The 12,015-nt window shown below is 37.3% G+C and overlaps 1 protein-coding gene across 5 annotated transcripts in view; it reads right to left on the bottom strand.

The window, feature by feature from the left end:
• SMIM14 (small integral membrane protein 14) overlaps window positions 1-12,015 on the bottom strand; it is a 40,352-nt gene that overhangs the window by 18,770 nt on the left and 9,567 nt on the right. For all 5 annotated transcript variants that reach the window (XR_010430193.1, XR_010430192.1, XM_064652998.1 and 2 more), the window contains one exon: window positions 5,694-5,804. Coding sequence is in view for 3 of the 5 variants with exons in the window: in XM_064652998.1 (XP_064509068.1) it covers window positions 5,694-5,768 (75 nt within the window). In the remaining 2 variants the exon portion in view is untranslated. The remainder of the gene's footprint in view (window positions 1-5,693; window positions 5,805-12,015) is intronic.

Here is a 12,015-nt window from a genome sequence, read left to right as displayed (position 1 = left end):
TTCTTCTGGTTTTTCCACACTTTCTCGATTAAAGCCCCTTAATTTTGAATTTACAATTGGTGAGAGAGAGGAATTTGGTCTGTCTCATAACCCATCCTCTTTAGCAAACATTCCAGCCTCTTCAAACTGACACATTGTCCTAATGAACCACCTAAGGTTCAGCTGTTGGGAAAGGTCCTTTTTGAGCCAGCTTCAACACCAAGGACGAAAGAGGCAAGTGAGAGCAAAATGCAGTTTTCTGCACTTGGGATGGTTTGCTAAGAAGGACTATAGAGTAGAATCAGTTACACCTGCCATTAAAAAAAAGAAAGAGAATGGAAGTGCCATGGAACATGTGTAAGAAGTCTCCAGCGTAACCCTCATATTTAAAGGTCACTTTAAATTACCACAAATGTATTTGGTATAGTTCTGCTATGCTTTCAGTAGACGGCCACATCAGAAGAGTAACTCACTTTTGCTGGTTGCCTCAGGGACTATTTAAGTTGGGCTTAGCTGTGCTAACATCTTAAGAGCTTTTCAACCATTTGTAGCACACAACACTATTTTAGTCATTTGTGTTTATTCTGTGCTGTTTACATGAAGTGTCCCTCAGCTGAGACTTGTGGTTAAGCTGGATACTATTTCAGACTATGCCAGTTCATAATAAGACTCTAAAATGACCTGGTCAAGAGAATTATGTGGAAACTTGGTTCACAAAAGAGTTTTTGAACCAATTGTGTTGAAACAGTTCAAGAATTTGCAATTTCTGCTGTAAAAATCTAGTGACACATCCCTTTGCATCCCTTAAGATTTTTTTGAGACATTCAAGCCTTCTGATATAGCAACATAACTGGACATGGCCCATTACCTTGCAATTAGCTACAGAAGAACAAAACAAAAAGTTATAATTCCTACAGTGGTTTGTAAGTAGAATTGCTGGCAGTTCAACAAAATAGGTCCTTTTGTATTATGGAATTAGAAATGTAACAGGTTAAAGAATATATTGCTCATTTTCATAAAAACTAGTATGAGAGAATTCTGTAGCCACAATTTCTGTAAAGCAAATAATATTGCACCAGAAAGGGAAAGAAAAAGGATGTTTCTATGACACAAAGTCATGTGTGTTACTGGCTTGCTTTGACATTTCTGGCCACTCTAGGCAGTCATATGCAGGTTTCAGGCTTCATGGAACATACTCTATGATTATCCCCACCACCACACAAACTGTGTTTTCAAGTTTAGTTTTCAGACTTGAACTGACCCTTGGGCTATGATCAGTCATGGATCAGCCATGCTTACTCAGAGAGCATCCATGTCCAGAGGAGTAACATAGTGGAATCAGATTTCTATATTATAAAATAAGTGAAAAAAGGGAAAATAAAAAGGTTTAAATGTAACATCACTCTCATATAGAGATCTGCTGTCGTCTGCCAAAACTAAGACAGGAACAATTTCCTCTGGATACCACAGAATGTTCTTCACTGTGACTTGAAAACAACTGTCCCCTTGTCTGACAGATTCTTCCCAACAAAATTACTTGATGTCGTTTGTTGTTCTTCATTCCTGAACTTGGCTCTTCTTGTCTTCTTGTCCAAATAAGTTTTGCAGATGGAAGAGACCAAACAGCAGATAAAATCATGCAAGCTAACAGACCTGTCATTGTCTTTTGACAACTCTTGTGTATCTGCAGAGGATTTAAAGTCTTGTGGTATTTTTCTTCTATGCTTATTTCCTCTTATGGAAGTTCCAATTATCTGCTATATCCACAGAGTAAACAGAGAACTCAACATACAATAGTCAAATTGTTACACAGCACCAGCAAATCGTAACAGATGGTGTCGTGGGTATTACATACTAGAAATGATATTTATGAAGTCACAGCCAGAAACTTTAGATTTCTAGTGTTTTGTAGGAATATTTAGAGATCATAACATCTGCTTATTATTTACAGCGACCATACTACAGAAATTTACATGTGTGAAATGTTCATATTTTGACAGCAAGAAGAACCCTGAAAAATCCACTTGAGGAAAATGACAGAACATTCAGCAAAAAATAATTCAGCAAAAAATAATTCAATGCCACTTAAGCATGTATATTCTAAGAACTGTGTGTATTAACAATATCTCCCAGTTAACCTAATAAGCAGCAAAATATATTTTAAAAATATTATGAGCACTAAAGATATACAGTTCATGAACTGTATATCTCTATAAAATCTTCATGGTATTATGAATTAAGAAGATAAAAAGCCAACAAAACAAAGCCCTGATTAGTCAAGCAAAATGAAGGACAGATAAATAATCAAGCCACATAACTTAGCAAGAGTTGGACTTTTTAAAAACAAGCAGCTTTCTCTTGGTAATTTTCTGTGGTGTCGCTAACAGCAGAGAGGAAGTAGTGTTTAAATGATAATAACTTCTCTTTTTTCACTGTATAAGCATTAATTGTACTACAAGATGAACTGAAGTCTGCATTTCAAGTAGAGATTTAAACTATATTTAAACTATATTCAACCACAAGCTGTACTTTGAATGCCAAATAACATTTTCTACAAGTTTCAAAGTAAATAGACCAATTAAATTAGAAGTTAAAAGTATCATGTTGGAAACTAAAAGAGAACTTCAGGTTCCAGAGGCAGACTTTTTGACCTCCTGCTGATCTTGGAATAGCAGAGTCATTCAAATCTCCCATACAGTTAACTCTAACAGAAATCCTGTGTATTTGAATATGTATTTTTAACTCTACACATAATAGCCATGACTGAATACATCATGCCTTCCTTCTTCATTAGCAGAAGCCTTAATTCTTATCAGTGTTGTTCTAGATAGGTACAAACAAATTAGTCTGTAAAAATTAGCTTACTTTAACCCAAATGCAAGTTAAAAAACCTACATCAATCATAGGGGTTTTGCACAGTGTCATTACCGGATTGAAGGATCTTAAAAGTATATTTTCACACTTGGGCATCTCCTATAAATACATTATTATTCTGTTAAATTTGATCTCATCTCTGAACTTCTGGATTTACAATGCTCAGTCTGGAGATAATTGAAAATACCTTGTTATACAATTTGCTCCAAAAGCATGACAAGTACTCCCAGCTGTAACACAATTCAAATGTGCTCTGATGTGGTTTATACCAATATAGGGTAAAAAAAAAAATCAATCACTAAGTAGTATAGGGAACCATTCTGGGCACACAGCATGTTTGGATATCTTTTTCACCCCCACAGACTGAACAGCAACAGATTGTCTAGCTTTCTTTATCACAACGATTTTGGAGTAAAGGTTTTGAGATCCAACAAAAGAGGTAGTGGGCACCCAGTCTCCATTGAGACTTGTGGGGTTCAGCAACTTTGAGAACCAATGTCCAAGTGTTCTTTTTAACACAAATAGTAAAATTCCTATTATGTTGTGTAAGATTGAGTGACAAAACAACAGCTTGAAAACTCTTACTGAAGCATAAAAGTTACAGATGCAATAATAATGGTTTAGCAAATCTGCTAAAATCATGTGACAGGTTACTTGAGGATAGTCTGGCTGCTGACTGAGACTTCTGAGACTTTTCCATTCTAAATTCTGCTGAACTCCCCTAGCTAGTGATTTGGTCTTATAAATATTTAGGAGCACCTGCTTTGCTTTTTAGGATAGATGAAATCTGGCATTTCCCTTTACTCCTCACAGTTTCAAGTGCTAACTGATCCTTTTGGAAGATGGGCACTGAGCAATAAACTCCATTTCTGCAACTACCCAGGAAGATCATTAGACTGCCCTTGATGACTGCCCATTTGCAACACAGGAACTAATGTGTCCCCAAATGATCCATGTGCACCCACCTTACACTGCACCGAGTAGCCCAGTAGCTGCAGCCACTGATGGAGCCCTCCCACTGAGAGAGCCTGGCCTGGAGTATTTTGGCTCCCAGTGTGGCCTGTGTGTCTTGGAGACAGCATTCTCTGTGCATAGGCCCAGGGGTGCAATGTGAGAACATGATGATACAAGCCCTGCAGTGCTACATTATGGACATGGGTGGTGAACTCTGCTTACTCTGAGCAGAGTAATTCTGGAAAATGTGGTCAGTCAAGCTCCCCAACAGTACAAAAGGTACAGCATGTGCCTGGCTTTAGGCTCTTCCTCTGGCATTCCAGATGAGATAGTGTAACAGTGCACTCCGAGGCTAATAAAGTGTGGACACTCAAGATCTAACATTCAGCATGAACCAGGACTATACGAGTGCAACCCACACATCTGCAAGAACGAGTTATATATATATACACCACTTGCAAAGTGCTGTTTAAAAAGTTTCTTCTTTTGTGGATGAAAGCATGTGGAAGTGGTTTCATTTTAAGGGCAAGCATACAAATTGAGGCGAAGCCATACAAGGAGCAGCTGAAGTCACTTGGCTTGTTCAGCCTGGAGAAGAGGAGACTGAGGGGAGACCTCATTGCAGTCTACAACTTCATCGTGAAGGGAAGCAGAGGGGTGGGCACCAAGCTTTTCTCTCTGGTGACCAATGATAGGACCCGAGGGAACAGCATGAAGCTGTGTCAGGGGAATTAGGCCAGATATCAGGAAAAGGTTTTTCACCCAGAGGGTGGTCAGGCACTGGAACAGGCTCCCCAGGGATGTGGTCACAGCATCAAGCCTGACAGAGTTCAAGAAGCATTTGGACAATGCTCTCAGGCACATGGTGTGATTTTTGGGGTTGTCCTGTGCATAGCCAGGAGCTGGAATTAATGATCCCTGTGGATCCCTTCCAACTCAGGATATTCTGATTCTATGATTCCGTATTCCTAGACATATATTCTTTGGAGATTTACATATTAGCTCTACTCTTATCATAGGCTAGTGAATGCCACATTTTCCTGACAAGAAACCTCTTGAAGAAGGGCCTGATTCTAAAGAGGATGCTCTTCACACATATTGCCTTGAGTACTTTATGTACTTAAAATTATATTAATTTAGGCCTCAAGAAAGAAAATATAATAAAAACAAATTTATGAATATCGACAAGTAGAAGTACATCAAATGAAGCTGATGTCATCTCAAAAAACAGTTTAACCAAATTAGTTGTAATCAAGTTCACCTAAATGCTCACAGTTCATAACTCTTAGTCTTATCTTAAAAAATATATACTTTTACTTAGGAAAAAACCCCACTTTGTATCTTATTCTTCAATAGACACTGAACTAAATTCAATACAGAAACAAAGAAACACTGCTATTTTACAGGTCACAGAGCAATTTAAAGTAACTTGCTTGAAGTTGCTCAACCATATCAATGACATAGCAAGAAACCAAACTCAAAACTCATTGCATTTTCAATTTCAGAATTTTTTAAAGGGTAGTTTTAAAAATTTAGACATTTTTATCTTGCCATATGAGTATATGGAATCTCAAATGTGTGGCATCACCTCGACATCAAAGAGGTTGCAGGGTAGTTCTTTGGTTTTATGCAAATTCAAAAAGGTATATAAAGAAACATTTAAATAGAAACACTGTCAATGCTGTCAAAATGAAGCTCTGGGAAATAAACAGAAAGCTATCATTTGTATGGACTATTCAAAAGCTCATCAGAGAGTTGGATACACAGATTCTAACTGTACATGCTACTGAATAAGCATAATCAAAAGCATCAGTAACTGCAAATCTGCAAAAGCTGAAGTAATGTCTGAATAACCACCCTTCCAAATATCCTCATGTTATCCTTACCAGATTAATCAGTCTTCTCATTGCATGTTCATGTGAGCAAATGCATTCACAGGGATCAAATCCACCTTCTGCCATGGTTCTCTGGATAAACTTGAACTTGTCTGTGAACACCTAAGAAGAATAAAACGACAATGAACTCTTTTTCAACTGACCTTATTTTCCAGAGACTCACACATCAAGTTTCAGTTCATGTAATGCCAGGATGAAAAAGCAAAACAAAGCAGGGTAATCCTATTATTCCTTTGGCAGTCTGAATGAAGAAGTCTGGTATGTGCAGTTACATTTTGATGTTGCTGAAAGTACTGTCTCACACAGACTTCCTTAGAGAGCCAAATAAATATTTTGCAAGACTTTGTGTGTCTCCCCTGGGTTTTCCCACATACCACAATGAAATACATCCAAACAAACAAACACAACGATTAAATTTTTGTCTCTCATCTGCATAGTGGGACTCTTAAGTGTATATATACAATTTGAAAGGCCAAGGGAACTTGTACTCTTAAGTACTGCTGGCATTCTCTGTCTAGATCAACATACAGGAAAATAATTTAAAACCCACTAAGTTCTTTGGTAAAGGAAACAAGGAAACAATCGTCCTTGTATAATGAAGGCAAGCAGCAGTGGTGCAAAAGTGAATGTACTTGGAAACATGTTAAAAACGGAGCTACACGCACTAATTTTAGATCAAAAAACTAGATCAATCGCTTAGCAATACTGAATGGTCAAAGAAGCTGTAATGGACATGGTGGGAAATCAATTCTAGGTTATCCACCTGCTGAAACCACTCACACCAGAAATGTCAAGCATGTACAAATGTATCTTTACTATATACCAATAACTTCTCGTTGACTTAATTGAGGACCAAAATGTGTAGTAGACTACAAGGCATTTCTACCCTTGTGGTCAAATCAGGGATTGATTCGTCTCAAATAAGGACTCTTGGAGTATATTACAGTTATACAAAACCATACTTTCAAAATATTTCTGTTAACTTGGCATCAGTTGCTACTGTTGCATGAACTGGGGCCCTACTGTGACATAATTGGCAAGCTTAACAAATGCAGCAACACAGAGCAGATACAACCTCTCAACTTCCAAAAACAAGTAGTTTATGAAGGTACCAGCCATTTGATAAGGGTGTGCTGAATCAACGGATGTGCTCTGCAGTCATTGCCTACAAAAATTACAGCCTTGATCACACATAAGCATTTTAATGTCACTAGAAGAAAGATGTCTGTAAGATATCTTCATTCAACAGAATGTGTCACCATAATAGTTCTTCCCTCTTGGGGGAAGAAAGAGAGAGAAAAAAGCAAATGCATTTCAGAAGTCCTTCCCCTGCCATTGCCTACCACTCTTCTGAATAACCCTCTGCCATGGTGGAGAGAGTCAGACAGTAAAAGAAGGTAAGACATATCTGTATCTTCATTATGGAGTTTGAACATCAGTGCCCTTAACTGGCTAGGGTCTCCATTTTTTAAAAACAAAACTGAAAAAGGAAAAATAAAATTGAAGGGATGGAGGGAACACTTTTTGCCCAGATGCTAAGAAAGCAAAATCTGGCAATGTAGTGAGAAAATGAGAAATTACTTGACTATATAGCGTACAAGTAGCCTTGAACAGAAAAACAGGCCTGCATATTGAGAAGTTCTTCAGTGAAGAGGTGATCAAGAATCAATAACTGGAAGCTGTAACCAACCAGATTCAAAAGAGAAGCAAGGCATACATTTTTACCATTACAGTAACTGATCAGTGCAACAAACTGCCCAAGGAGAAATGGATTTCTCATCACTCAATGTATTCAGATGTGCTTCAGTAAAATACAGGTTATTGAGTACAGGAGTACCCAAGTTCAGGTATGTTCTCCAGTATAGGGGAGATCACAGCAGACGATCTAATGACTCTTTTTGAGAGTTAATTATAAAGCTACTACACTAACTTTCATGAAATTATCTCAGAACCACTAGAACCACATGACAGCAATAGAAAAAAAGCTTTAACTACACAAGCTCCCTGGATGATACACCATGCCACGTAGAATAGCCTTTCTAAAACCAGCTTAGCGCAAGGAACAGATAAAAGCACTGATTGCTGAACAGTGCAAAATGGTTTCTCTGGATATAATGCTGACATCCAAGAGATAGTATTTGAACAAGTGAGGTTGAGAAACAATATTTAATTGTAACTTGAAAGAATTTAGGGGTCAGTAACACATCATGTGCAATGTGACAGCAACTAACAGACGAATACTTATATTACAGAAGACTACAAGAAAACCAAACATCGGATAAGAGTCATAACCAATGAAACCAGGCTAACGTTCTTTACAGAGTCTACAACTGAAAAAGATTAGACAATAAATAGGAAAAATTAATCTGTCATATAATATCATAAATTTAAGCAGAGGTGTGCTAGAAGGAACTTACCCCAAGGTACTGGGTTGTACATGACCAGTTACCTTAATGAGCTAATTAAAGCAGGACACGTATCGCCAAGGAAAATCCAACCATTCAACAAAAGATCTCACAGGCTATCCCACCTTCACACAGGTGGAGTAACCCTTTATCTTTCCGTCCTCCAAGCCTATAACAAACTCTTACATTGGCAAAGGACCGAAGATTGACCATGTAATTTGGGAACAGCACTAGGTTTTTCCCTGATAAAGATGCTAAAATTGGGTTATTTTATTATGCTTAAAATCCAGGTAGCTAATTCCCCATTATGCAATTATTTTTTTCATGGAACTGGAGGAAATGGAGATTTTACACGTGACTGACCAGTTATAAAGAAGAGAGAAACACTCTAATACTATATAACTTTGACTTGTAAAATTACACTCTCATGTGTAAGCCATTCTTGGCTTAACTGTATTATTCGTAACACACTTTCAATGCATAAAGTACTAAATATCAACTAAGCTCTACAAACAGATCTTAAAGCTTATTAATGTTTTGTGACTCTGTCTAAGAATAAGAGACCAGTATTTTTATACATTATGAAGCAGGATTTCTTGGCTCCACTGTGTGCTCTTAGGCAGTCTGTTTGTATCAAAATCCTGTTCCAGAATTGCAATGTGCTTCCTGCCTGCCTCCCAGTACTTGCAATTGTCTGATCTCACGTCAGCAGCTAACTTGTTCTGCCCAGCTCTGACCTCTTTGCTGTGAGTCACACGAGCTCTCCACCTTTTGCAAATACAGTTGTTCTACATACAATCTATCACAGAAATGGGAAGATGTGCTCTGTTCTTTTCCTCATGACCTGGATAAAGAAAGAAAATGCTTGTAGTTGTCTTTTACTTGTTTTTTTCCATATGTTTCTCTGTTTATTGTCACCTTGTTTTCCTTCGAATTTATAGAGTAACTGCTAAGACCACAGCAATTGGTAAGATTAGGATATCAAATACCTGCAAGCCCTCTGGCTGAGAGTTACTTTTATTCTATTTAAAATTACCATATGATTTGGCCATATTACTGCTAGCACAGGGTTTACAAACAGCTGGAAGTCACAGTTGGTAAATATACTAAAGCTTTCTCTGGTAACTGAGGTAACTCTGGTAGCTGAGAAGGTATATATTATGGTCTCTAGACTAAGCAAACTGATAGAGAGCATAATAAAGGAGAGAACTAGTAAACATGGACAAATGTGATGTACCATCAAAGAGTCAATATGACCTTTCCAGTCTAAAGAGGCCTAGAGAGACAATCATAAACAGTACTACTGAAATTAAAATACTGTGGTTGGAGTTAGAATTACAGTAATTCAGGAGCAAAGTGGAGGATGGTCTCTGATGATTTAAGACAGAAATAAAAGCCCACCTTTTGACTTGAAATTGTAGGCAATGAAGCCATATTGGAAATATTTCTAGTCTGTCATGATTTAAAAACCAGCATTCTCAGTTCTAGTAACTGAGTAAATTGTTTCTTCTTTTATTACCTTCCCTGCTCACAGCCCTAAAGGTGTGTTATATATTATACACCCTACTATCAGAAACAGAATCTTTATGGCTACACTCTGGTTGGGTTTTTTTTGTACCTGGTGACTGTTCTGTATTTTAAATTATTGCAACGACTATACATTATTTCCCAATATGCTCCTGAGTAAATAGCAGGCAGCTGGTGAGCTCTGGGAGACAGAAATTATACTCCGCCTCACTCCACTCTAATAATTACAAAACCAAATTCCTTTCCATCACGAAGGCAAACAAGAATTTTTGCCAATCTTCCATATGCTTGATGCTCTCCAGTGTAACTTGAAGATGATGGATGCTGATTAGCAAGATCATCAGAGTCTACATATTGGTGATCTCTACTCCTTGCTATAAAAGACTGTAAAAGTATTTATCATTCTGGTATTCAAAGAAATGCTCACTCTATATGATACATAAATCAGAGTTACTACAGATTTGTCATGGACTAAACTGGGCATCTTAAGCATCAAAGCATTAAGCTCATTAACCCTTTTCTTTCCTGGATCCAGACACTTTTAAAATGTAGACTATCATCACACAATAAATACAATGGCTGAAGATTTCCTCTGCTAAGAACTACTTTTGCTGTGTTACTATTTTCTTGAAGACTGAAGGTAAGAAATCCTTGGGAGCAAAATACCTCACAGTAGAGCAGGCAAGTAACAGAATATTGCCACTACTTTAAAGAGAAACAAAACCCTATTCAATTCCTCATTGCTGTTTTTAAGCCAACTGCAATAACTCAGAGCACAATTGGCAAATACCTCTAAGAAGCTATCAAGTTAATTTTACTTCTGAATTCAGTTTGGGAGAAGTGTGTCAGAACAAGTGAAAATATGTGTAAAATTTAAAATAAAAATATATAAAGAAAGCAAATTACTTCTTATGCCTCTGCAGGCATTCTGAAAAATTATAAAGGGCTAAAAGAATAAAAGTCATACACAAAAGTAATAAACGACTCACTGCCCAAAAGACATAATGTTCTATTTTATTTTACTGTCAGAGGCAGAAACCCTCTCTCCTATACTCTTCCATCATCTACTAAAGGATCCAGGTTTCCTTAAAAAGAATTTGTTCTCTTGCCTTTTTACCTGCATCTAAGCCATCTTAGCATCTATATTTTCTTGCAGTACCTGACCCTTTTTGTAATTATTCTACTCACAGCATGCTCCAAGTTTGGTTCTTCTGTATAATCTTACCCATCTCCAAATGACCTCCAAGTATTCTCTTCTAGAATCTAAAACAACCTGTACATTGGCCTTATATAGCACAACATAACAGCCTTGCAATCCTGCAGATCAGGTCTTGTCCCAAAGAAACTACCAGGCTGTAGGACTGTGTGACTATAGTACCCATTGACCCAGGGGGTGAAAATTTGCTTCAGTTAAAACAAGAGACTAAGATGAGCTCTTCATAAAGCTCCTGATCACTGCTTTTATAGGACTCTCTTCTCCTCCTTGGCCCCTCTGTCCCCCTGGATACCACCAGCACTCCAGGGGCAACTGGCACCTCTGCTGACTGGGCAATTCAAAATGCTTCTGGGTACAAGTGGTTACTCCAAAATCTGTTTCTAATCCTGCCTCTTCTAGTAACTGGGCTCACTGAACTCTAGTCATACAAAGTCCAATTCAACATCAATTAGGTGTACAGTAAAATAATAGATAAAGGTATCTGCAGCAGGGAAATATTGTTTACTAGTGACCAACCAACCAAGAGGAGCCAAAATATTCAAAAACAGTGAAATTTCTAGTTTTTTCAGTTACTACTACCAGAAATGCAGCACAGTTCCTATCACCAGAGCAATATAAAAGAGGAACAACACAGAAATGGTAACAGAGCCGTTAAAAAAGAAAAGGTAGGGAATAACTAAACACAGGATAAAACTACAGAGTGGTGAAAGAAAACAAAAGCATTAGTATTTGAATAGGAAAGAAACATCACAAAAGGAAATACAGGAATATAGAGAAAAATAAAAAGAAAAATAAGCAGTACTTTAAATAAATGGTATTTTGTCTGAACTCAACAGATGCATGATTTTAAGGCAACAGAATCCACATTAAAGACATAGATACCACACTTAATCAAAATTAAGCCAGAAGCCAAGGGCCCCAAGACATAAGTAACCAGTAGAGGTAGTCTGTATTTTTGTCCAACGGTTTTTAATTATCCACGTTATAAAACTAGCGAAAATAAGCTTGAAATTTTCTAAGAAAACTTCCTTTACAAAGCAACTTCCTCTGTTCAAACAAGGCTAAAAATAGCTTTTGTAAAAAAGAAGAATCTTGTATACAAACTGATACTAATTAAAACATTCCAAGGATCTGTTCTCCTCTATTACTGTAATTTAGATTGTTC

Source organism: Pseudopipra pipra, chromosome 4, assembly GCF_036250125.1.
Source record: "Pseudopipra pipra isolate bDixPip1 chromosome 4, bDixPip1.hap1, whole genome shotgun sequence".
In the NCBI taxonomy this organism is placed as follows: Eukaryota; Metazoa; Chordata; class Aves; order Passeriformes; family Pipridae; genus Pseudopipra; species Pseudopipra pipra.
This window is presented reverse-complemented; position numbering and strand designations above follow the sequence as displayed.